The sequence below is a fragment of the Sciurus vulgaris genome (assembly GCF_902686455.1).
Source record: "Sciurus vulgaris genome assembly, chromosome: 7".
NCBI classification, from domain to species: domain Eukaryota; kingdom Metazoa; phylum Chordata; class Mammalia; order Rodentia; family Sciuridae; genus Sciurus; species Sciurus vulgaris.
Genome location: NC_136467.1, coordinates 87,050,380 through 87,078,260, shown reverse-complemented (window position 1 = coordinate 87,078,260; position 27,881 = coordinate 87,050,380). Strand labels below are relative to the sequence as shown.

The 27,881-nt window shown below is 36.4% G+C and overlaps 1 protein-coding gene across 2 annotated transcripts in view; it reads right to left on the bottom strand.

The window, feature by feature from the left end:
* Positions 1–303: 303 nt before the first annotated feature.
* Positions 304–27,881, bottom strand: part of FILIP1 (filamin A interacting protein 1) — an 89,819-nt gene continuing 62,241 nt past the window's right edge. The window contains exons 4-6 of one of the 2 annotated variants that reach the window (XM_079146511.1): positions 15,993–18,801; positions 12,942–13,165; positions 304–1,412 (exon numbers count right to left, since the gene is read on the bottom strand). In XM_079146511.1, the coding sequence (XP_079002637.1) occupies positions 12,959–13,165; positions 15,993–18,801 (3,016 nt within the window). In that variant the 3' untranslated portion in view covers positions 304–1,412; positions 12,942–12,958. The remainder of the gene's footprint in view (positions 1,413–12,941; positions 13,166–15,992; positions 18,802–27,881) is intronic. The other variant, XM_079146512.1, reaches the window with a different exon arrangement.

The window sequence follows — 27,881 nt, the reverse complement described above, 5'->3', positions numbered from 1 at the left end:
TGTGCCAATTCCACAAGTAGACCTTAAAATCTTCCAAAGTACATAGGGGAGGAAATTTAGTATTAATTTTTTCATTCCAGAGACTCAATGTATACCCTCTGTGGGTTTATAAACCCTGGTACAAGGTGTGGGCTGCAGAGATTAGCCAACAGTGTTATTTGTGTGGCTTCTCTCTTTAATCTCAGTTAAAGTTATTTGATAAATGATTTCTGCATTCAGAAATTGATGCACCAACACTTAATTTATATTTAAAGTTATCTTTAAAGACCTTATTGAAAACATCAACATTAGCAAAATTTTTTTAAAAACCACAGGTTTAAAAAAAACTGAATTACTAGAGTTTCAAGTAGACTTTGGATGCACATTTTCACATAAATCTAAATTCAACAGCAGCTTTGACGTTGAGATTAATACATATTGTGCTTTTTATCTTTAAGGAATATTTTCCCTTACATACATGTGGTTGTGAAAATCTATCAAAATTGTCTAAAATGTTAGTGGATTTCTCGTATTTTAAAAAGATGCTGACATTATATAGGTCAGTTTTTATTTGCAAGCTTTTGTAGAAGTAGAATGTGAGAAATATCTTGATATCACAGTCCTTATGTCTTACACATGTAAGTAAATAATGCAAATAGAAATATAATTTAATGGTCACTCAGATCTGTTCCTGTTTCCCTTTATAGTTAAACTGATATCTCTTTATATTAATTTATTTTACATGAAAATCAGTTCATCTTGGGTTTTTGGCACAGAATATCAGAAAGAGCAACTGTATTAAAAGTAAACTTTCTAAGTCAGAGCATTATTTGTAGTGAACCATGACTGGAACTATAGCATTGCATAAGAATAGTCAAACTTCTTCCAGAATATCCTGTTTCTAGGTTTTACCCTGGGAAATACAGTGGTGTACTTTTTTTCTTCAGAAATACCAAATTGATAAAAAGAAAATAGTTATAGGTTACCATTTTGAATGTAACAATACCAATACCTTAAAGAACTAACAGTGTATTCTACAGATATATGTGCCATAGACTATGAAAAAAGAAACACTTTAGGGAAAAAATGGTGTTACAAAATGTATTATAAAAATAAATTACATAGTATGTGCCCATGGACCTGAAAGCTTCCTAAAAGGAAATTTCTTTTGGCACAAAGATTCATTTGCTCTTACTATATATTTTCAGCAAGGCTGTTTTTAGCTTTTCCTTTATGTCCTCAAATAAAAAAATCACTGGAAGTGGTAAGATATTTCCAGTTGTGATCAGTAGCATGGAGGACCTTAGTATGACAGAGGGCTGCAGAAATATTATCCATTCAACAGGGATTCAGAGGAAGTACACACACCCAGTATGTGCTTGGTTTACCATCTCATCTGGAGTTCATACGCAACTGGTGAATGATGACGCTTTCTATAAAGAGAAGAAAAATACAGGATTTTCAATTAAACTGAAACTCAAATTAGCAGCTTATGAAAGGATCAATACCACATCATTTCACTAAAGGACCATAAATGTTAAACAACAAAACAAACAAAAACAGATACATAAGCCCAATAGCATCCCCAGCTGTTGTTGGGTAACTTCTTTATATTGGTGTATGTGCTGTACCTCCAAAAACCCTTTAGAAATAATGACTAAAACTTTAACACTATTAGGTCAATATTAACCATGGAATAGACTGAACACAAAGATAGTAGTTACCATATACAAGCCTCATAATAGGAAAATAGACTGTTTTTTCCTGGCCAAACTGTCTGTCCTGAACAATAGTCATACCCCTGTGACGTTCTTTTTCTATGTATGTGGACTGCTGGAGTTTTAATAAAGTGATAACCATTATCTATCCCTAAGAAGTCACAGATGGCTCACTTCTGTCTCTGCTTCTTTTTGCATAACTATATGCTTTTAAACATAAACTCATTCTTCAAAAGTAAGATATTGAGATAGTAATTAGAACAGTCCAGCCACATTATGTATATTTAATATTTATATTTATTTGATTGGTTTTGCTTTTATACTACTAACCTCTATGCCTTCATGAACATGTATCATCATCACTTTTATTCAACCATAGTTCCACTATGCTAGGCCTGGAACTAATTGGTAAAAAATATAAACAGTCTTACCATCATTGAGATTATATAGAGCAGCAGAAAGAAAATAAGCCTCAGATAATTTCTCCACTTGAAAATTTTATTACCTCCATGCCAACATACAGCAACATTGTAAGTGCAAAAACTTCTTATTTTATTCGAAAGCATGAAGAAATTTACACCTATTATTTTCACTTTGACTTCAAATATCTACTATTTATATTTTATTCTTCTGTAGTTAATATCTGAGTAAGCAATAATTAAATCTTGTACTAATCATGCACAGTGGATGATCTTCCATGGAAAAGAATGTTTTGTTTGGTTTCATTAACTTTGCCTCTGGGAAGCCGCTAGATGGAGATATTTCCATTCCTTTCCTCAGCCTTTCGGCTTGAATTTAAGATAGAACAAACAAAAGCAAAACCAAATGAAGCTGTGAAGGTTTTGTAAATATTTTAAGACACATAAAACTATTTTTCACCATACGAGAAACCCTTGAAATTTGTCTCATTTTTTACATTGGAAAACTTTTCTGAATGAAACTTATTTAAATGCCTAAAAATGTGTCAAAATCTTCAGACAAAACAATAACAAAATAAAGCATGAATTAAAATATTATGTAATTAAAAATAAGAGTCTAAGATTCAAATGCTGTTTCTTACTAAAGCCTTATGTTTTAACAATTTCTGTAGTAGGTTTCAAAGAATTAAAAGATCTAGATCTCAAATCCTCATAATAGAATTATTTTCTCCTTTTCCCTCAAGAAAGCATAGGAACAAATTTCAAAGAGTGAAATCCAGAATTGTTCTTATCATAGATGTAATTCGCAATGCTTGTGCCTTTGTTTTCTTGATACATAATGAGGATACTATATATCATCTTTAATGTCTCTTGCAGAGTTAACAGTCTGTGCTATTATTCTTTCTTGTTGACTATGCAAGCCTCTTAATTCCTGGAGTTGCTTTCTCTTCATCCTAGCATTTTCAAATCTTCATAATAACGATAGCTACTTAGAATTAACATTCGGTGAAAATACATATGACAAAGGGTTCATATGTAGAAGAAATATTAGTTTAGCTCTACCATTACATTTCATTTTTATATTCAAATTAACAAACTGGAAATGCATGCATTTATCTATATCTATAAATATATACATAGACAAATGTCTCAGAAACACTTGATAATGCCAAATAACATGATTACATATAAATTCTACTTTAATGATAAAATCATTCAATATTTATGTAAATAAACTTTATTTTAAAAAATATAATTATGTCCAAATTTCCTTGTTTTATATACATAAGACATGTTTTATTATTTATAGAGACAGTGAGACAAGATCTATATGATAGTCTTTATTAAAACTTACTAAAGAGATTTTATTAAATCTGTAGTTGCTTATTATCTATGCTTTTCCAAATCTTGGGTGAATTATATAAAAATCAGTCACCCAGTATGCAAAACTAAGAAATAAATGTTTTACACCATTAAATTTTGAAGTAACTTATTACAGAGCAAAACTCTCTGATACATATGGAGTTTACAGTTGCCAAGAAAAAAATGTAATGGTTTGGAGATTAACGCCATTGTATTTCTGTAAAAAAGAAGGAGGAGCAGAATTCCAACATCTCTCTCTGTTCTTTTTTTTTTATAACTTAGTACAATAAAATAATGTTTACATTTTACTGAAGTTACAAACTCAGCAAATTTAATTCCATCTACTCTGTCCTCATTTTATCCCAGAATAAGAATCAAGTATAGGTTATATGGGGCCTCTAAAGTGACCTCAGTACAATCAAGTATAATTCTGTAATAATTTTCTCTTTTTATAGATATATTTTTCTGACACTAGTAATTTGTAGAGTATGTAATCATCAGATTGAGACTGAAGATCAAATTACCACCTCTATCAGCAAACTCAAAATAATGAACACATGAATTTGGGCCCTGTACAGACTTTTATTAACATAACTTCCTTTTTTTCTAATTGGAAGGGGGAAAAAAAATCCCTAAATCTTAATCAGTATATGTATATGAAGGACATTGGATTTGTATATTACTATTAACATTAGCAATATACTAAAATGCACTTATTAGACATTTTCCCCTGTATGTTTCTCTTCAGTGTTATCTTTATGTTTTTTTTCCTTAAAAAACTGCAGGTAACACATTTAAGTACATTTTTTGTTATTATGACATTGTTATGAAGTGATGTGGCTTATTAATTCATTCTGTATTACACTAGCTATTAGGTAAGTTTCATGCAAAGGAAATTCAACTTATTGTCAATTCATAATTGCACTTGATTTCTGACCTTACTATTTGCCATCTGTGGGTGGTATCTCAAAACTGCAATCAAACCACATGACTTGAGCTGTATACTTGAAGCAGAATTTGGGGAGAATGTCTCTGAGTGCTAGAATAGGGCAACCAGAAATTGAAATTCTCTTTCTTCCCAGGAGAGCTACTTGGCTATGGAGTGGGAAAGATGTACTGCCTGGAAAGTCAATAACTCCTTTTCAAGCAGTGCATATGTTTTTACTCTGCCAAATTCTCTGCAAGGAAACACTTGAGCTCTGAATTTTAAAGGTCTGTTCATTATATGCCATCATTTTAATAGCAAAGCTCTAAAATCACACACCAAAGACAAAATATAGCAGAAGCTCAGCTTATAGCAGGACTTTCATCAGTACGGACAGGATGCTTCATCCATAGGAAAATTCACATCAAGTTATAGAAAGCATTTCCTCTGGTACATTACATCAATTTTGCTGGCTTATCACCTGCTTCCCATGTTCCATGGCTCCTTACCTACAGGGCTCTGCCTGGGGAATACTGAACCAGCTTAGGCATGTGTTCTTCTTCCTCTTCACTATCTACCAAACCTCAGATTTGAACTTGCTTACAGGCAATTTATCCACCTGTAAAATGTCCTACATTCTATATACCATTTAGAAGCAGGAATACCTAGCTGTTGTTTGTTTTTAAGTGTCTCGTTTTCATAAACTGCTTCAGGATTCAGTTCTGTTATTATCACATTCAGAAATTAATCAGAGTTCTGATAAAACATCTGTTTTAAATAGGAAGTTCAATGAACTTCCTCTGTTGACTTGGACTTGTACTCCTTTTGGATTCAGTTCAGCTAATTAAAAATACTTCCTACAATCAGTTCTGTCATTTGCTTCAGAAAACTTTTGAACCAGATGATATAAACTCTCTTGGGAACCTCTATACCACCTCTTAGTTTTATTTGCTTCCTTCCACAACATTTCCCACTCTATCCTCAGTCCAAATCATCCCATTACCTCCCCAAGTTGCAGGAGTTATCAATAATCACAGTTATGACTAATAACTTCTTTTTCAAGCAAGCTAATTCTTATCTTCAGTGTAGAATGCTATTTCCCAGATACAAGGAACTTTGAATTGGTTCTCTCATATAAAACATTCACTATAAATAAAAACTAGTAGAATCAGGTGCAGTGACATGTGCCTGTAATCCTAGCTACTCAGGAGGACCGCAAGTTATCAAAACCTTGTCTCAAAATGAAAGTAAAAAATAAAAAGGGCTGGGGATGTATCGTGGTAAAGAGCCCCCAGGGTTCAATCACCAGTACTAGAAAAAAAGGAGGTGGGGAGCCAGCTGTGGTGGCATATACCTGTAATCCCAGCAGCTTGGGAGGCTTAGGCAGGAGGATAGCAAGTTTGAAGTCAGTTTCGGCAACTTAGCAAGACCCTGAGCAACTTAGCAAGACCGTCTCAAAGTTTTAAAAAGTTAAAGGGGCTGGGGATGAGGCTCAGTAGTTAAGCACCACTGGATTCAATTTAAAAAGCGGGGGTGGTAAATGGTGAACAGATAAATAAATATTTGCATCAGGCATGCTCGGGTTCTACTTCTTTTGGACACAGATGCTAAATATTTTAAATCTATCTTTAAACTTAGAACTGGTTTTTTATCCTGGACTCATCATTAATAAGATGGTTAGACATCTCTAAGCCTCAAGATTTTTCTTCCTCTTTTTTTAATTTTTATTTTTTGGGGGGACGTTTTCTGTTGTTCTTGAATAATTGGTAATTATCCTCTTGATCGCTGGTCTGGTTCAGCTCCAAAGAGCTCTGACTGTGCAGTTCTACCCATGACATACACATAACATTAGCACAAGTATAGAGACTAAAGTACTTTTACCAGAGAAGCAATTAATCCTTAATTCTTAGGAAAAGTGTTGCAGCAGGACCTTGTAAGCTGCTTGCTAAACAATGGAGAAGCATATCATGTTATGACTAAGGAAGAATGCCAGAATCATAAAAGATTACAGCTCAATGCTAAACCATAAGCCAAGGTAAGGTGATTTGCCTTTTGGAGGCAGTAGAGAGTATTGCTCTAGTCTCCTTGTTTTCACTTCTAACTTTTCAGCCCTCTCAGATATCTAGTCTGTTGTTGAGCAACCATCCCTCTCTCAGTGTTCACCTTGATATCCATCCTAAATCTAAATCCTGCTTGTTGGTGGTATTGTTTGGTCCTTTAAAATATGGACCCACTCTGTCCTATTTTGGGGAACCCTTCAAGAAAAGCATGACCAACCTCTGAAACTCTCTGTTTTCAGAAAGTGCCCTTCAGGCTCATCTAGGAAAGTCAGTGAAGGTAAGGAAGGGCCATTCATAATTCATGCAAGTATATTTACACTTCACTAAAAGTAGTTGGGCTCCCTTTGTTCTTCATAGTGCAGTGGCTTCAGAGGCAAGAACTTCCCAGCTCAGGACTCCTGTTTTGCATTGTTGACCTGCCATTGTGCTTTTGGAGGAAAACAGATGAAACTCACACCTTCCAGAACAGAAGTACCAGAATTTCCTCTAATTCCACCTTCCCTTTGCCCCCATGTTCTCATGCTTGATTTGTTAGTTCCTCCCATGACATTCTCACAGATCTGCATTGCAGACAAAGACAGGAATCAGGAACACCTTACTTGTACTACTTTGGCCATCCTTCAACTGCTAGTTTGGTTTCTCGACCATCAATGCCAAGTTTTCACAGCAATGGACAAATCTTTAAATCCTAGGAAAGATTCTGAAATAATTGTTTATCTTCCTAGAGAAGATAAACTCCTGTACAAAGAATGTGAACATAGAATGACCCATTCACCAGAAAGTAAAATAGAAGAAAGGCAAAGCAAGGAGGGGAACAAATTGAGCAATTCTGTTTCCCTTGAGTGCAGGGGTCCAGCCAAGGGAAAGGGAAAAGTGCTTAGAAGAGTAGGGAGCTAGACGGTCCTGCCACAGGAAACTTAGAGTGCTGACCAAGAAGTTGGCATTGTATTCTGTATATAATGAGAAACCTTTGGAGGGTACATTAGAGGAGGAATATGACCAACTTGCAATTTGAAAATTGGAATGAAAAATGAATCCAAAAGTTTGAGAATAGATATTATGAGACCATTTATGAGTATCAGAGTAAAACTGATGAGAAGTCATTAAAATCTCAATTTAGACCATGTTGGTAGAAGTGGAGAGGTGGGTTTGGCTGCTAGAGAAGTTAGGGGGTTCAGGTAAATAGGACTTCTTGAATTGAGTCTATCTGAGAGCTGAGGGAGAAGTCTAGGTAACTAATGGGTTTCTAGCTCTGGTGACAGGGTAGGTCAGTTTACTGCTGCTGAATTGGAGAATAAGAGAAGAAAAAGTCCTGGAGAGGGGAAGAAGAGGTGTTGAGAATGGCTATTAAACAAGTAGAATTGGTGATAGACAATACAAAGTTGAATATAGAGTTGGATGGAGATAGTTTGGGAGTTATGAACACTGAAGCCATGGGAACATATAAAATAACAAGAGCAAGCACATAGAGTAGGAAAACAGCTCTTGATAGAGATATGGAGAACATCTATACTTAACGTGTGTAGAAAATGAAGAATGAGCAAGAGAGACTGAGGAAGAGCCCTAGGTAAAAAGAAACGTAAAGGAGATTAGATGGCTCAATCATGAAAAGAGAAGAACACAGTCTAAATCATTGTTACCAAGACCAGAGGATTATTTTGTGGTAAAATTAATCTAAGAAGTTCTAGACCTCAGCACAGGAATGGGTAGCATAGAACAAATGCAGGGGAGTGCAAAGCTTACACATGCTGAGATTCTCATCTCACCTCCCCTGACCTGTTCCCAGAATGCATGGAGCCTGCTCCAGAGAGTTCACTGAAGAATTTTTTTTTTTTTTTCCCTGTAGAAACTACTGGAAGGTGCACTTCAAAACACAGACTGGTAGACAAGTACATAGATGAAAGAAGTAGAAGGTGAGGAATCAGGGAAATCTTGAATCAACCTATGCAACAGAACAGCAGCTGTGCAGCAGACTTAGAGGACAACCAGCCCAGACTGAGGCAGTAGCCAAGGGTTGCTCTAGGAAGGTCTCCAGGGGAAAATGTGAAGCTGATGTGTCTAAGTGTTTGGAAAAATTAACCGATAGGTGTTTAGCAGATCTAATGGAGCATATGGAAAAAAACAAGGACAGATGTATAGAAAACAAAGATGAAGAGGCAATTCTTTTGAAGAGGGAAAAGAGATAGGAAGAAGATAGCACACCCACAGTGTACTACTTTGTTCAGCAAGGAAGAATATTTAATTTTACACTATACACACACAAATATGTAAACATATAAATGCTGGCTGCTGATGTATCAAAAATAGTTAAGTAATCATGTTGGAGAGAATGGGTAAGAGCTAAGAAAGGGGATGAGTGAGAGGTCTAAATCTTGCTCCTTCAACATGATAATAGGAACACAAGAAATATCTAAAACCTAGAAATAAAAAGAGCACAAGCACATTATTTAGGAATATGAACATAAATGCCAGAAGAAACAGCCAAGAGTTGGCAATGATTTCCTCTAGGGAAAAAAACTTAGAATGTCAGGGAGAAGAGGTAAGACATGTCTATTTTCATTGTCTTTTTCCACTGGCTGATATTTTAACTACGTACATGAATCACTTTAAGCAAAATAAAGTTGGGCTGCGATTGTGGCTCAGTGCTTTAAAGAAAAGAAAGTCATTAGAGAATAAATGGGAAGTGTGAAAGGAGGCAGAAAATGCTAACTGTCAATAGCTTAACTGGCTGTAGAAGGAGACAGTGCTGTGGCTATATATAGGACTGCACCAGTTGAAGGCAGAATTTTGCTAAAATGGAAGGTGCCAGAGAATATTTATATCCTGTGAAATAGCAGGTGAAAAGAAGAAGCTGCAACAGCAGAGAGCAAAGAGATAACCAGTGATAAGACCCTGGAAGAGGAGGTCAAAGAGAAACGCTAAACTGTTTTTGCTGGGAAAATTCTGGACTCATTCATTCCTATTCACTGGGAAATCCTCTCTATACCTCTCTCCTCCTTACCTTATTCTCTCTCTCTGCCCCCTCAACTACCTGTAGCCTGTGACATGCATTTCTTTTTCTCCTTCCTCCTCCTCCTCCTCCACCACCACCTCCCCTTCTTTCTTCTCCTCCCCCCCCCTTCTTCTTTCTCTTCTTTTTCCTCTTCCTGTTTCTCTCCTTCTCCTTCTTTTCCCTAGTTCTGGGGATGAAATTCCATGGCCTTGTGAGTGTTATGCAAGTGCTCTACTACTGAGCTGCATCCCAGCCCACCTGTTCTCTTATCTATAATTCAATCCAAAAAGTCTCATTCTTTCCCCAGTATTCCGAATCTATGAAGGACTATGAAATTCAAGTCATTTTATATTCTTGGACATGTTTGCATTTCATTGAACTTATACTTTCCTCACATTATAAATCAAAGCCATCTATTCATTTACTTGAATACATTTGAATAAGAGATCTTGATGCATACACTAAAATCCCGAGGAAAAGCCCAGTTGCCACTCATCAACCAGTCCTCCCTGCAAATTAATGGGCATGCCAATAGAAACCAAATAACCCATTGAAGCAAAATGACCTGAATATGAAGTGCACTTGTCAAAACACAATAAACACTTTTATGGTTGTGGATCATATGAAAACATTGTTTGGACCATACATGTGAGGTAACCATTGTCATGTGCTGAAATAGTTAATACACTTAAATTATCTGATGCAGGGAAGACCAGGGTCTTCTCTGTAGCTATGTTGATTGTGCTCTACATGTCTCTAGAAGACACAATCACCTTGAAGTCTATGGAAATGGCACATAGCTCCCACCCAGCCTCTCAAACCCAGGAGTTTTTTCAAGGTGGGATCTGAGCTGCAGCTATACACATCAGCCATGATGAGACCCCTTTTATTTTACTATACAATATGTTTTAGAACAGAAAAGATTTTAAATTTGTATCACATTCACTCCTACAAAAGCCCATTAAACTGCATTTTAAAAGCATATTCACAAATGGAAGCTGGATTTGGAGTGCATTTAATTGTGCACCTCCTATTCCCAGTGGATTTCACTTCTAACACATGGTTTTTTAAAAAGCTATCCAATGTAGAGTTGTTCTAAAATTACAAAGAAAAACTGCCATGGCCATTGCTCTTTATCATTTCTGAAAGTGACTCTGTATTGTTCTGCCAAGTTTTCTTAGCAGTTGTACTTCGTAGGTGGCTCTATGCCAAGATCTAGATGTATAAATACTAGATATATAAACACTATTAAGCCCTTTGGAGCACTTTCCCAGCTGATGGTATGAACTGCAGGAGGAAATGACATAAGCATGGTATGAGCAGGTAAAAACAAAGACATCAGCAAGTGACATTAAGATTATAGTAAATCACTGAAGAATAACTGCTAGAGTCTAAAGGAATGCACTATTTAGCTCTTTTGACACCCCCATTTGCTCAAACACAGTGTGTCATGGTACAATAATACTAAACACTTAACAAATTCCAGGTAGGCATTAATAAAAGCAGCAAATGTCCTTGTTTTTGAAAGGGTTGGTTGTCTACTTTATGAAAGGGGAAAAATTCCCTTAAAAAATGCAAATCAGTATTCTAAATGGCAAGTTCTCTTATTTAAACTTGTCCAAACTCATATTTGTTTGTTTATTTATTTATTTTTCTTTTCCTTTCTGTGCCAGGTGTTGAATGAGGGCCTCATGCATACTCAACATACACTCTACCATTGAGCTACATCCCAAACCAAAATCATATTTCTTAAAGTGTTTATTTTCTTAGCCTCTCTCTCTCTCTCTCCCCAACCCCTTTGACTTTTCAATCCCATTATTGTGGCATGTCTTCAACATGGTTGCTCAGTGTTTTTAATACATATTCTGAGAACTGATGAACAGTAGGCAACAAATCTGATTAAAGAGCCTGTGAATACTATGAGGCATCTACATCTACCACCACTACAAACAATTCAAGTCCCATTTCTGCAAAGCATAGGAAATCCGGTGAAGAGAAGAATGCAGAGAGGTTTCTTAATCATGAAATACATTTGTTCATGGACCAAAAACTAATTGTACGTCTTTTTTTTTTTTAATCTGCTTTTCCCCAAATATCAAGAGCAGGTGCTAGTCATATAATTTTGAAATTATATTATATTCTGAAACAATTCAGAAATGGAAAAACAAAAATTTGTAACTTTGTAGTTATTGTTTTTCTGTAAAGTTGTTCTATTTGATTCCAAACTTTGGCAAAAGTACAGCCTACATGAGACCTTAGTGTGCTAAGCTGTGGGTTACTAGCCTTGAGCTCATTTGTGGTTATGTGACTACAAAGCACAATATCCACTTTAACATGGTTAATCTCACAAATACTGTTGGAATTTGCATTCGCAGTCTGTTTCATGCTTATTAAAACATGCTTAAAATTAAATAAAATGATTCAAACATGATAAAAACTGAAAGGAATAATAATGTATTTCTCCACACCACACAAGCACACACACACACACACACACACACACATACACACACGTGCACAAATCATGAACTGTTTCTACATTTGCAAGTAAAGTCCACATTTAACCCAAGGAAAATATTTGGACTCAATTAAGCTATGGATGATGTCACTTTATTCTTGGCATTAATGTATCCGAATTTAGTTTCTGCTATTTTCTATCCATCACAATTTCTGTCCAGCTATAAAGTACCATTTGGCAGCTCTATTCAAACTGCTCCACAATTTAAATCAATTACACACTTGAATGGAGCACAAGTCTGATGTTAATATCTCTAAAATTACTGTCTATGACATTCTGGGAATCTTTTGGAGATGGCCGAAACTTCTGCAATATATACAAACACACACAAATAAGTCAAACTCTGTTTTTTGGATTCCATAGTTCATTTCCATTTTATTTCACTTTCAATTCTTTCCTGAAATCATCTTGAAACTTTGTTTTTGCAAAATTTTAGAGGTTCAAGCCCTGTGATAGAGATGAGATTCTTTTTCTAGCACACAAATTCAGTATTTGATAAAGGCAAGTGACAATTATTAAGCTATGTCCTATTTTATAGTAAAGATTTTAAAAAATAAAAAATTACCATAGAACAAGGTCTATTAAATTTGGCTTACAATTAGAAATTATGGGAGTCAGCCTTCAAGAACATGTACAACCCCCAAATCTTACTGATGAATAAGCGGAGGGTTTCTTAACTGATGGGCTAATTGATAGGTCCACTTGCTAGAAGCAAAATTGAGACTAGAAGCCCGGCTCTGCCCTCAAGCACAACATCCTCAACAAACCACACAGCAAACAGCAGTTTGGGTAATTAGTTCTGTTCCCCAAGCATCAAAACAAATGCACAAAATAGGAAAAAAAACATGGCTATTAGTTTGGTTATTTTATAAACAAGATATTTAAAACTTAAATTAGTACATGTAAAGAATTGGCACAAACAGATGAAGGCTTGTTTTCACTGCAGCAGTAGCATCTGCACAACATACCCCCTTAGCCACTGCCCTCAGCCCTTCCCCCCTCCAAGAGAGGTAGTGCTGCTGGCTGCAGATTTCTTCAGCTCTATTTTCATAGACTGAGTCTCAGCTCGAGGCTCGAATTTGGTCAGATTTCCTGCTCCTGGGGCTGCCACTACTGGCTTTCCTGCTTTCATACCTTTTGACATAGGAATGCGGGTGGGTGTAGGCCGCTGGGATGACCCATCTTGTCCTGACTGTAAGAGAAACAGAAGGGAGAAGTGCGTGAGTTTCCCCTGAACATGCCATTAATTTGAACATCACAGGACTATTGACACACAGGAACACCCACAGAAAAAAGGAGCTTAAGAAACTTGGAGTTGGTATCTTAATTTGCTCTGATTACCTCTGTTTTTCTTCTCTTGAATCATCTATGTTGAACATTATTCTATTCTCAAGCACTACCCTATCTCCTCTACCCTTATTGAAGATGACCTTAATGTCCATTTCATGGAAAACATATGGACCCCCAGGTATAAATTCAGGCAACTTTATTCCTACTTTCCCACAAATTTTCTCCACTCTCCCTTCTTCCCTCCATTTCAGATGAAGCAGCTCTCCTCTCACTCCTGATGATCCTCAGGTAACTCTCATTTTTCTTTGTCACGGCTGACCTTAAAATCCTAACACACTCTTGTTTGAATTTGTTATATGAGTCTCACCAGTTCACCTCCTGTCTCTGATGATGACTTTTGAATCTCTTGCTACCTTCTTGTTCTACCTTATCTGCCTTCTAAATGTGAGTGTCCTATTCTCAGCCCTTTCTATGTGTTTTACATTCATCCCGAGAATCCCCTTGGTTTGACCCGGTGTGTGTCCAAGCACTAGAACCTCAAGCCTTCAATTCTCTCTTGAAATGCAGATCTGTATTTCCAGCTACTTACTGGAAATTTACAGCATGCCCCAGTCATCTAAAAATAACATGTCTCAAACATTGCTTATCCTCTTCTTCAATGAGTTAGTCTTCCTATGCTTCTCTACCAAGACATCCAGACAACCAAACCAGAAACCTCAGAGCCACCCTCTATACTCAAATTATCATGAAATCTTTTCAATTCTATCTTCAGTATATCTCTGTCCTCATTTTCACTACCATAGTTCAAGTCATCTCTTGCCTATAGAATTGCAGTAGCATTGTATTTAGCAGTCATCCCCTCCAATTTATCCTTTAAATAGTTTTCTGGACAAGTCTTTCTCAAACAAAAATAATGTAATGTTTTTCATGATCATTACCCTTTCAATGGCTCCCCTTTGCCACTCTATGAGATTAAATATCAATTTCATAAAACATGTTCCTGCCTTCAATATCTGACCCAAGTTTACTTTTCCATTTTCTGAATTTGCATTTTTCTCCGTGCTCCCAGTTGCCATAGCATAGTGGGATGCTCACTATTTCCCTAAAATGCCAGGCTGCTTCGCATCATCATGCCTTTACACATACTATTCTGTCTTCATACTCCTTCTCTTTTCCTTCTTGAAAATCCCACCTCATCTATGAAGACTTCTTTGGTGGGTCCTTTGGGTATACCTGTATCAGAACCACTAAGTAGGTTCCAGTCCTGCCTCTCCCACTCAGTCAAGAACTTCTAAAGTCCTCTTCGAATGCCAGCACCTAACACCATGAACAAAGTATAGCTGACACTCAACAAATGGGGAATGAACAAGTGCACACATAAACTAGCCTGATCACATCCTAAGATTTAATGGGATCTGGTTTACCTAAAATAAATGGGCCACCATTCAGGCCTTTAGAAATCTTGGACAGTTGTTTTGAAATCCTATTTGTGTATGGAGTTTAATAGGTGGTCTAAAATGTTGCTACAGAGGGTAAGGCTATCCTGATAGGATCCTCAAAATAGGAATAAGATGTTACAACAGAAAATCTACTCTAAAATACAATAATTTACATCTCCACAATGTTTTTAGAAAATGCAGCAGAAAGAAGCAAGACCCTATATAACAAAGCTATGCTCTATGTTGCCTAGAAAGCAGTCCTGAATCATTTGAGAAAGGTGAACAATTTTCAATGTTATTTGGCCCCTGTAGAGTCAGTAACTAAAAGCTTTACTGGCAAAAGCAATTAGTAATTCACACTTTGAAGTCTGTCTTGAGTCTGAATTTTGGCACGGAGAATTAATGTAAATTATATTGCGCATGTAGGGAAATAAGCCACAGTTTCTATATTTAAATCATGACTTTACTGTCTTTAAGAGATTTCAATATATGCTATAGAATTTGTTCAAACTTCAGAACTTAGAGACCATAATATCTAATCTATTAGCTTAATATATATATATGTATAGAACATGCTTTTATTTAAGAACTTTGTCCCCAAAAAATGAAGACAATTACTGGATATAGTTTGAAAAATATAGCTTCTTTTTAAGTCCTAGTTTTCGCACTTTGCACATTTTTATAATCATTCCTGCTAGTTATTGAATAATTATTTATGAAGTTCCTGCTCTTTGCAAGATACAATTAAATAAAAGATAGTTCTTAATCATATAAACTCAGTTCTTTTTTTCCTTTTAAGAAAGTTTTTCATATCAAAATATTTTAATCTTATTTGGGGAATAAAGCATGACTATGACCATATATCATCCCATTTAGTATATTTTAGGTTTTAGAAATATAATCTAGGAACAGTTTTTACTTTTCCTGAATGTTGTTTCTTTCCTTCTGTCATTGCCTAAAAAAGTATTTTAAATACAAAAATCAAATTTTAAACCTTAGGATTACCCTATATTGCCTTTTCAAAGAGCCCATCTTTACAAGTATTTTGAAGTGTCTCCATAATTTACATGAACAAATGAAAATTCCCCTCAAAATTGGCCATATTTATCAAAATATTAGATTGCTTAATATTCATCTATCAGCACTGTACAGTGCTGTAGGAAACATCAATGAGTGGGTTCCAGTGGAGGGGTAGGTACAGGGCTTTGATTTATTATGGGCACTGAGTTAGTCTCACCCCTTGCTTTTCCATCCTCCTCTGGCCCGAGCTGTGGAACCTCTTATACTCACCACTGACTGGGTTCCTCGAGTGGATGAGGTTGTGACCGGTGTTATGGTGATAGTGCTCGTCACTTTGCTGGAACCAGGTCGTGAAGAGAGATGGTTCCTGGGAGAGCGAAGGACAGTGCCCGTAGAAACCTCCTTTTCGGCTGTCACGTTGACGGGTCGTACAGTAATAACTGGACTAGCTCCTTCAGCTGAAGTCCCAGGGGATCGTTTAAACTGGGAACCTAAATGAATATGAATTTTATTGTCTTCTGTAGTTATGATATTGGCATTGGAATTGTATTTTCGTACTGGTGTTGGAACAGTCTGTTTTTCGGGGGTGACTTTGAGGATAGTCCTTCCCACCGGCATTTCTTGGGATTCTGGAGAAACTGCGATTTCGGCTGGCGCTGCCGAAGTAGACACCGTCATTATCTGAATGGGGGACGTGGGCCTGTCTGCAAACGTGCCTCTTCCACTTTCTGGGGTTTTCTCTCTGGAGAACGTAGTAATTGTGACAGGGGACATGGCTCGTTCTGGGCCAAGAGTAGATTCTGCACTTTTTGTTTTTTGAGACATAACATTTGGTGATGGAATAATGGTTATCCTCGGTTTCTGGTTCCCTAAGGTAGGAATGACGGTGGTACTAGAAAAAAATTCTTCGGATGTGGGGCTTGTTATCTCCAAAGTCGCAGTACTGTTCTCGTGGTCTGGTGTCACTCGGATATGCAAGGGCTGACCCTGCTTTGGCGAAAGAACTAGCTCGCCTGGGTGCCCGGGACTGGAATTTGTTCGAGGCCCTTTCTCCTGCGTGATTGAGGGGCCGTTTTCCCTTTTTCTCATCCACGGAATCCAAGACTTTCTCATAGTGAGCTCATTTGCTGCTGGAGGATACCTGTCTAGGACAGAGGATCGTTCCATGGGCTTTTTCAGTCCCACCTGGCGAAGATTGCTCATGATGTGATTTTCTTCTTGGAAGGATTTCCGTATGAATACAGCAGGCGTTTCCTCCTCAGCTGCCTCGCTGCCCACCGCCTCCGTCTGCACCCCGGTGGACGTCACCGGCACATCCACCATTCTTCTTCCGTTCACGCTGGGTCTGAGAGCGCGGCTGTACCGCTTAGAAAGCTCCAACTCTTTGGTCAGATTGAGGACCTCCTGTCCCATGTTTTTGTTCTTATTTTCTTCTTCCATAAATCTTTGTTGAAGGACTGAATAATCTACTTGGAGCTGAGAAAGCTGATCTTCTTTGTTCATTAACTCGTGAATTTTCTCTTTGAGAGCTTGTACCTCGGCTTTTAAATCTCGACTTTTAGCCTCTTCCAATCGAAATCGATGTCTTAGCTCAGCTTCCTGGCTCACAGCCTCCCCTTTCTCTATTGCTTTGTTCTTTGCAATTTGGTGCTTGATCTCCTCTAACTGCTGAGAGAGGAAGTTAGCTTTATCCTGCTCGGTTCTGAATTTCTGCTCCAGCTGATCATACTCGTCCTCTGTCTTCATCAAATCCCCTTCCACCACCTCCAACTGTTGGAGACGCTTCTTCAGTCTCTCAATTTCAAGCGTTAGTTCCTTAATCTTATTATCTTCTGGGCAGGTGAGCTCAGGTCCTTTTCGAGACCTTCCTCCTCTTGTTATTTCTCTTTCCACTTCCTCCATACCATCAAGTCTCTTCTTTAATAAGTCAACGCTGCAACTTAATTCAGAGGATTTTTCTTCTTCACTTTTCAGTTTACCTATCAACTCATCTCTCTCCTTTGTCAAAGTGTACACCTTTTCCTCCATTTCAGATTTCAGTTTTAAAAGCTTCTTACTTTCTTCGATTAGTTTTTCAGTTACATCCATAACTTTGCCTTGTTCCACCTTAAAATTTTTATTGAGTCCATCCACTTTTCTCTCTTCTTGCTTTATTTTTTCCATCATATTTTTCCTTTCATCAACCAGCATCACTGTAAATGACTTCAGCTTTGTGAGATCATCTTTGAGGCTTAATTCTGCCTTTTCCAGTCTACTTTCAGAACACTCAAGTTCTTTAACTCTACTCTTGACTACCTCCAATTCATTTAGCAGGTCTTTGGTTAAATTCTTTTCTTTCTCCAGATTTAAGTGTAGCTGGGAGCATTCAGATTTACTCTTGCTAAATGCTTCTTCCAGTTTCTCCAGTTCAGACATTCTCTTCTGTAACTTCTCAACTTCAAGTTTGAGCTCCTTACTATGGTGTTCTTCCTCTTGCAGCTTCTTCCTCAGTTCCCTGCATTGGGATTCAGTTTTCGTGATCTCTTCATCTTTACCCTCCATTTCCAACACACGCTTTCGGAGATTTTCCACTTCTGCCATGAGGCTGGAGTTTCCACATTCACCTTTGGCAATTTTATCTCTTAATTCCTGAAGTTCTTCCTCTGCCTTTTGAAGATTTTTATTGGTCTCTTCTAGCTCCTCAATTCTTTGAGATAAGCCAACCAACTTGAGTCTAAGTTGCCTGTTGTGAGACTCTTGGTTAGCCAATTTAGCATTCATCTCTTCATGCTCTTGAGAAAACCTAGAAGCCTTGTGTTCAAAGTCCACTTCTAACTTGAGCAGTTTCTGTCTGTCTTCTTTGGATTTGGAAGTAATGGCTTTGAGCTTTTCTTCTTCTTCCCTCAGTTTCTGAGTAAGATCCTGTACTTTCTGGCTTTGCAAGCCAAGTTGCTCAATGTGCATTTGTCTTTCATCCACCAGCATGAGTGCAAAAGACTTGAGTTTGACAAGCTCATCTCTTAGTTTATTCAGCCGCTTAGCATTTTCCTTTTCTTTGCGGGCTTGGTAAGCCTTTTCTTGTTCAAGGAGCTTTTTCAACCTAGAAAACAAAATACAGCTATATGTTAAAAGGTTAGTCAGCAAATAGATTTATCTTAGCTATAAAATTTAAAAAAAAATTACCACAATAAATACCTTATCAACAGCTGTAATATCAATTACCAATTGCCATTAATGAAACTGATCAGAAATCAGGAGGCTGGTTACCCTTAGAGAGGGTTGTGACTCAAAAGGGGTCTGAGTTTCTGTTGCATTATTTACATGCTGGTTATAAAGGATTGTTCAGTTTATGAAATTCCATAAGCTGAACACTTAAATACCTTTCCACATGTATTCCTTAATAACTATTAAGTAAAATGAAAGTTGTGCAATAGATGCCTTTTGTATTCTAGGCACTACTATCTACTTTAGTCTCACAACTCTATGAGATGTGTATTGCTACTATCATCTTCAGGAGGAAAATGAGCCATGGGAATAATGTAACCTTCCATATATCACACAGTTAGTCAGCGGCAGTGCTGGTATTCCAACTCAGCCAGTAGGGCTCCAGAATCCTTACTTACCATCTCTGCATCACACAACTCCAAGAGAAAAATTTACTTAAGTGAAAGGGAAGATCCATAAAAGAAGAATGTTTAGTTTTTCTTGTTCGAACGCTTAAAATAAATTATGCTGCTGTCTACCTGATAGGGACAAGGCACGATAGACTGTCTGACACAAAACTGATCAGCCATATCCTCAACCCTTTAAATTTTTTTGTTTATTATGAGACAGGGTGTCATAAATTGATTTTAATTGACATCAGAACTGGCACAGGATTTAGTCTGTTTTCTGATTTAAATAATTTTTCTTAATAGAGAATTAAGTCAAAAGGAAATCTGAATCACTATCAGTACAAAAATGTGGTAGTTGTAGGAACTATTATGTTTCATATGTATAAAATGCATTTTCTCTACGGTGTATATGTATAGCTTTAAAAATGAGGAATATATGTATGCCAGAGAAGCTATTTACCATTCTTGTGTTGGTCATTTTAACTTGTATCAGGTTTTTTGTTTTTCATACCAGGGATTAACCACTGAGCCAGATCCCCAGCTACTATTATATTTTATTTTGAGACAGGCTCTCAGTTGTGTAGGACCTCACTAAATTGCTAAGGCTGCTTTGAATTCACGATCCTCTGCCTCAACCTTCCAAGATGCTGGGATTGCAGGTGTGCACCACTGCACCTGGCTTGTGTCAGTTTTTAATAGTTATCTTTATATACCCACAAAGAAGCATATCTACCAGTTGTTGCAGTGGTGGACCTGTAATCCCAGCAGCTCTGGAGGCTGAGGCAGGAAAATTAAGTTCAAAGCTAGCCTCAGCAATTTAGTGAAGCCATAAGCAACTTAGCAAGACTCTGACTCAAAATTTTAAATTTTTTTTAAAAGGGCTGGGGATTTGGCTCACTGGTTAAGTGCCATGGGTTCAGTCCCTGGTACAATATATATATAAATATATATCCTATATTAGTGTAAGAATGCATCTTAGTAATTAATATTTATAAGTTATAAACAAACACTAACATGTGTCTGTTTTTTGTATATTTTATTCTTTCCATGTATTTTGCATCTTTATTATTTGGATTGATTTATTCTACATTTATTACTAGATTAGCTATTACCCAAGTAAACAGAATTTATCTCACATTTTAATAATTTGGCAAGAAATGACTGGATATAGTTATAAAAGATATTTATAATTAGAGCCATTTTCAGATAATTACCATAGAAATAGTTTTGATATCATTAAGATTTTTTGTAGAATTTATTTGATAGAGCATAGCCTATAGCTAAACATCTCAAATTAAATACATAGTTTCAAAAAATCATTATGACTTCATCTCTAAAATGAAAGGAAAAGATAGTTTTCAAATCCTATAAACTCACATGAGCAATACTGTAACAGCTTAACAAAATGTGGCCCTTACATGTGTAAAAGGGCACTTTATTAATCATCTTCTTTTATTACATGGAATAACAGTAACTTAAATATGATAGAAACCATAAAATTGATTATTAATAAGACTGAAAGAGGTGAAAGCAAAGTAGGGAATCCATGAGAAAAAGGGAACTGACGTTTTTAGGTGGTATTAGGGGCTGCTAACAAGAAAATCTGTTCCTGGGTAAGTAATGTTTGAGATCCTAGAGAATCTCTAGTCTTACGATTATTTCAAGAGGCTCTTAAAAATCTCACTCCAAACTCTAATTTTGGCTAATAGTTAATTCTAAATAAATAAATAAGTAAATAAATAATAAAAGGGAAGGTCCCCTATGTACTATGTTAAGTACCTTATAATTTCACTTAATTTTCATAATAATCCTTTGAGCAAGGCATTACTATAACATTTTGTAAGAAGGGATCTCATTGGACTTAATTAAAGGAACATAGCTATGAAAAGCAGGTTGGAATTTTGACCCATATATTTGAACAAATGTTATTTGTTCATAACAATGTTATTCCTCAGATATATTGGCTAGACAGTTCAAATTTACAATACCTATGTTAACTTCATTTTGTATGGTTCAATCTATCCTAAATTTGTCAAGGTCCCCTTTGGACTCTTTTCATACAACATTTCAGCTTATTGCTACCATTGTGTCACTGGTCAAATGGCCCCAATCATTAATAACAAGACAGGTCAATGCACAGAACACTCAAAACACTCTCAAGATCTCCCTCCTGCTGACATCAATCCATTCAGTAGCATGGATGTAGTCATCCAATTAGCTGTTGAGCTCACTGGACTGTTCATTCTTTGTATCTCTTCAGAGCTCCCAGTCTTCCCCTGTGAACCTGTTCCAACCACATCTTCCTCATGATAGTCAAATACAACCAGTTCTTCCTGATGCATAGGTTCTGACTTTAAAGTCATTGTTGAGTCCTTTATTTCTCTCACATCCCTACATTCAGATTCTCAGCAAATCATGTCTGCTCTATCTTCAAAATATATCCTCAATTCAATTACTTCTCACCTCCTCTATTCCTATCACCCTGGTTCAAGCCACCATTCCTAAAGTCCCCTAATCTGACTCCCAGCTTCTACTCCTGCCCTTCAGTGTTTTATCTTCTCAAAAGCCTGGGCAATCCTAAAGAAAAAAAATCAGATCATATCACTCTGTTTAGAAATGGAAGGAGAAACAGGCAAGTAGATATAGAAAACAGGTAGAACAGGTTCAATATTTTAATATTACATACACACACACACACACACACACACACACACACACACACACATGAGAGCTATTAACATACCTTAAGCTCTTTGGTTTTTCTTTTAACCATAGCCCAGTTAATAAAGAAATAACTGGTAGTATGCCAGTATTAAAAAAATGAAGAAGTAATTATATAATACTACATATCTTCAATCACCAACAAAATAATGGATGTAGGTAGTGCTCATCAATGTCTTTGAAAAAGAGATTGCCAGACATTATGTTCATATGTACCACCTCCACCCATGAAATATTCTTACCAAAAAAATTGGACTGAATCATCTCAAATTCTGTACTAATTTCTAGATTACAGGAAAGAGGGTCAAGAAATTGCTAAATGACATCACCATTATGAACCAGAAAAATCCAAAATGTGGGCAACTATATAGGATGAACAACCCAGTTTCTTCAATAAATACATTGCAGGATGAAAAAAGAGCAGGAAGGGGATTTATAAATTAGAAATCTAAAAGACATATCAACCAATTATCTTTTGGATTCTTATGCACACTCTTTAAAATAATATAATTAGAAAAATTATGTTGAGGAATTATCATTAAAGTTTAGGTTGGATAATTAATTGGAACAATATGTAATGTCTATCTCTGAGAAATACATATTGAAATGTTTGTGAATACAGTGATTTATCTGGGATTATATCACAATAATCCAAGGGAATGGGAATAGATTAAATCAGACTGGTCATGAGTTCATTACTGAAGCTAATTGTGGGTACATAGGAGTTCCTTACACTATTCTATCTTTGTAAATGTTTGAAATTTTCCTCAATGAAGATTTTTTAAATCCCTTATTGGAATCTTTAACTTTCTTCTCTCCCCACAAGTCTCAGTAATATGGTTTCTGGCCATATTACTACTTTTTTTTTTACGGTGTCATGTAACTCATGTTTGTCTATGATTGTTGGTGATTTTTTCATTCCTTGCCATGTTTACAAAATTAACTTTGTAGAGACTCTTAATTTTTCTTCCTTAATGGAATTCATTTGACGCATAGTTAAATTTATGTTAGAGAAAATATCCTTATTCTGCTCTGTTCGCAGATACTTGTTAATGTCTCTTTCCTTTTAAAGTCTAAGGTCAAACTTTTGAGTGGAAGAAAGAACAAGTGAGAGTTTTTTAACTTTATCTGGATGGTACATTTTTCTGATGACCACTATACTTGGAACAGTTGTCCATCTGTGTTCCTTAAGCTTTGGAATGCACACCTTCCTGTAGTCATACTTGCTACTCTTCCTTAGAAAGCAAATGGTGGGGGCTGGGGAGATAGCTCAGTTGGTAGAGTGCTTTCCTTGCAAGCACAAGGCCCTGGGTTTGATCATCAGCACAGCAAAAAAAAAAAAAAAAAAAAAAAAAGAAAGAAAGCAAATGGTGGAAGATTTTATGAATCTTCTTTTCCAACATTCTTAACACTTCCACTTTTTAATCAGTTCTCCAAATTTGTCAGCATTAGTCCCAAAATAGCAATTCTGTCTTTGCTTCCTTAAGATGTTGTCACTTTGTCACCATCCTAATCCATCAGACCCCATTTTGGATATACTGATGTCACTGAAAAGTCATCCTAGGCTTATTTCTCAGCCAGATCATGCCAGTTTCTCTTCTCAGCACACTATTTTTTATTTTCTTCAATCTTGGTATATGTGTTTCTCTGTCTTTTGAGAGAGAGGAGAGATTAAAACTAGAAAGGGCATGAAAGTAAAGATGAATGAACATCGAAAGAATCAAACTTGCATGCAATTTGAAGTCTTCAATCACATTTTCTCCCTGCTAGAGCACAGGGCAGAACTAAGCAGCTGTTGACATGATAAGGCATGGTTTTACCAAATTACTCAGGAATAGTGTTACTTTTTAATAAATCATCTCAGTTCCTCAAGCTGGTCACTCTTATAATAATTATCCAGCAACAGTCTAATATCCCCAATATACTGTGCAGGGCTAGAATTGGAGAGAAGTAGATGAGTGTGAGTAGTATAGCTACAGAGTTAGATCCTATTTTCATTTCAAATTTTGGTATTTTCCTTTAATTCTAACTTTTTAAAATAGTATATTAAAATGTAGTATACCTTATGACATTTTTGACATCCCCTTAAGTTTGGTATCCCAGGTGAGAGTCTCACTGTATCATCCTAGTTGCATCTCTGCTTACTGAGTGCCAAAGAATCATTTCATTTTTTTTTTTATTATTTAAAGTGGTGTATCCTTTATAACAGGACACAAACTTTTGAACCTTGTTTTTGTTTTATATTTCTCAGTAGTAAGGATGAGTTTGCAAAAGTCATTATGCACTTTTTTATCTTCCCCTCTTGTGAACACCAGCGGTATTTTAGAGTATCTGACCTGAAATTTTTTGACCCTAGCCCCACTGAGAGGGGCAGAAGGCTTCTCTCACCCATTCCCACTTTGAAAGAGAACTTGGTGATACAAAATTGAAAGACAAGACAATAATAGTCAAATTGTTGCCCACAGCTTTTGTGAACTGCTTTCACTTCATCAGAGACGACCTTGTAATTATATTCATGATTTTATATTACAGAATAATTTCCTGTAAATTTAAAAATAATCCAGTGATGTTATTACATTTGCTTCTGTAGCATAATACAAGTAATGCAAACAGCACACACATCAGAATCTCACGCAGGGGCTGGGGAGATAGCTCAGTCAGTAGAGTGCTTGCTTTGTAAGCACAAGGCCCTGGCTTCGATCCCCAGCACCCAAAAAAAAAAAAAAAAAAAAAAAAAAAAATCTCAGGCAGATTATCACAAATGAAGTTTTCCTCTTCATCAGATTTTAAGGGACTTGTGTATAATTCTGCTCTAAAATAGGCATATTAATGACATGGGTCTCATTGAAAATTATAAACAAGGATATGCATTATGAACCTTCTGTGGGTTACCCCAATAATTCACACTAAACTGAACTGATTATGAAGTTAAACCCATATCAATTTATCTTTAAAATGCACAGATGACAACAAATGAAAACCACAAAAAGCTCATGGCTAATAACAAATTCTCCATAAGAAAGATTATGGTATTTACTACTACCAGTTGAGCACGTGTTCCGTAAATGCTTGTGAACAGTGGGTGGCAGCCAGACTCTTGTAAAATACCATTTTAGTCTCAAGAAGGTCTAGTAACATGCTGATTTAAATTTATAAATGCCATATTTAAAACTAAATCACTTATATTTTGCTAGTAAATAGCTCTTTGTCATAGTAAAAATTAAAGTGTAGGGAGTAGGTAGCTATTTGCTCATAAGAACCACAGAAATTGTTGGCATATTCTGATAGTTTTCTGTCAATCAGGAATCACACATTTGGGAATCACTGAGAGGGAAATCTCTGATCACACACTTTATTATGAAGCTCCCTAACACATATAGAAATATTGCCATGATTTACCAGCTCATTCCATAACTCAACAGAGATAGATTAAATCCCTCCTCCTTACTGTTGGACAGTATATTAGGTGCTAGTAATAAAAAAGATGCATTATAAGGTAATGTAAAAAAGTGCCATTTAAATACAGTGCTTTAAGTATAGACTAATGAGGGACACCAAGTGTGAGGATGTGGATGGAGGAAGTCATTGCTAGGGGTTTTTGAAATTGTTCCCAATACTCTTATGCTATCAAGGTACAGCCCATAAGGCACTTTTGTGAGAACTAGATAAAGGTCCCCTTTCTCTGGAACTAGTTCCAGGCTTAGGTATCCTGGGTGATACACTGAATTAAAACTGAATTTCAACTCCCATCTTTCACAGCAGGAACTCTGACAAGCTCCCACCCACAAAACTGCAGTGGACTTAATATTTATATCATACCTCCCCAAATTCAAAAATCCTTATCCTCAATGGAATGGTTTTAGAAACCTAGATGACTAGGTCATGAGGGTGGAGTCCTTATGAATGGGATTAGTGCCCTTGAAAACGGGATCCTGAGCGAATACGCAGAAAAGAAGGTAGTCTAGCCAGGAAGAGGGCCCACATCAGAATCTGACCATCCTGGCGCCATCATATTGGACTTCCAGCCTCCAGAGCTGAGGGAAAAACATTTCTGTTTATAAGTCACTGGTTCTATGTTAAAGCAGTCTGAACTGACTGGACAACAGTACACAGTAGTCCTGTGGGCTCCTCGCTCATCCTTCCATTTTCTGTTTGTATATGTTCTCCCCACAAAGGATAACCAAATAAACACCTTTTATTGTTTTTTCGTATTTCCTAAATTGTTTGAAGTCCTTTTCAAACACACTCTCAAATTGGTTTGATGAAATAGTTTTAAAACTAAAGAAAGCAGGTATTATTCTTTCTTTCTGATGATGTTTCATGAGTAACAGAAAAAGCAAAAGCATGAACTGTATAAGTTCGTCATTCAAGCATATGACCTGGAGCTCTCCCTCCAGGTGGCCCCTTCATCTCCCTGCCTGCCCCAGAGAGGACTTCCCTATCCTGTTCCCAAAGGATGGGTTGCCAAGGTTCATCGCATATTTGGAATGCTCCATCTAGGAGGCACGTGTGTGACCACAGGAAAACTCTCCCTCACAAAACAAGTTGAATGAAAGGATGTCCTTAGGGAAGCCAGGGAGTAGGGATGACACCTAGGCGGAGGTTGGTTTGTAGGTTTCTTGACATCACAATCTGAGGATGTTCTCCCGCATGCTTAAGTAGAGGGGCCTCCTCTGTGGGATGTACTTAGGGTCCCACAGGTGATGAGGGGAGGAGCCTGAAGTAGGAGTGAAAGTTCCTAAGGCTATTCAAACAAGTTGAAGACAGTCCAGGAAGATATCAGATGCCTCCTTTAACTCTGTACATGCATTTATAGAGTGTTGTGTAAAATATACATTATGGGAGTTCCCAGTACTAAAATATAGCTTATTGTGAAACTTTTCATTAAGATATTATTAAGCTCATTTGTCTGTTGGATAAATTATTTTCATAAGTAAGATTTGTTTAAAATAACAGACATGAAATTAAATAGCAGATTTACTCAAGTACATAAATTGCTTACAGTAGTGAATTTTTCCATTTATTTACTCAGAAAAGCAACCCTCTCCCTCTTTAAAATGGCAGTAGAATTTATTGCCATTGCATCTAAAAGTCTTTTAAGAAAGTTTTAACTATAAGCTTATGTGAAATTTTACTAAATATTTTATAATCATTATGTTAACATTTGCCTAATAATCTAATAATATTTAACCCAATTTGGGGACAACTTTAAAGTTATGCCAAAAAAAAAAGTCACAGCAAAGCTCCAAAACCCCAGACTTCATTTTGTTTTGATCTTCACTACTGTTAATCTAGAAAGAAAAAGAAAGAGGAGGAGGAAGGAAGAAGAAATGTGAACACCCTTCTGTTGTAGAAAAGATATTAGGTTTTACAAGTAAACAGAAGTTCATCCAGTCACATAGAATTAATAATCCAAGTAGATCAATGTAGTGAGCTCAAGATTTTCATCTTAGTTGAACTCAAGATTTTCATCACTTTAAGCACTGAGACAAAATATTGTTAGCAATCAGCGTTACACAAATTAAATCTACACCAATGAAAACCAACCATGCTATCCGCCTTTATATTCAGATTTCTTTAAAATGAGTTATATGAATCTGAAATCACACTATAAAATTTTGTTTTCAACCACATTAAGTTCTTTCTGTGAAACATTCACAGCCCCCTGTAACCCAACAGAGCACTTAAGACAAACTGTTTATTTTGATACACTCTGCTAAACTCAGACAATGTTTTCTGGCATTTTGAAAAATGACTAAAGTTGAACTTTTTACCCAATTGTTTAACATAGTCTAAGTTTTAATTCCCACTTTGAAATCAAATTTCCTATTTGCTTTAGTATTCT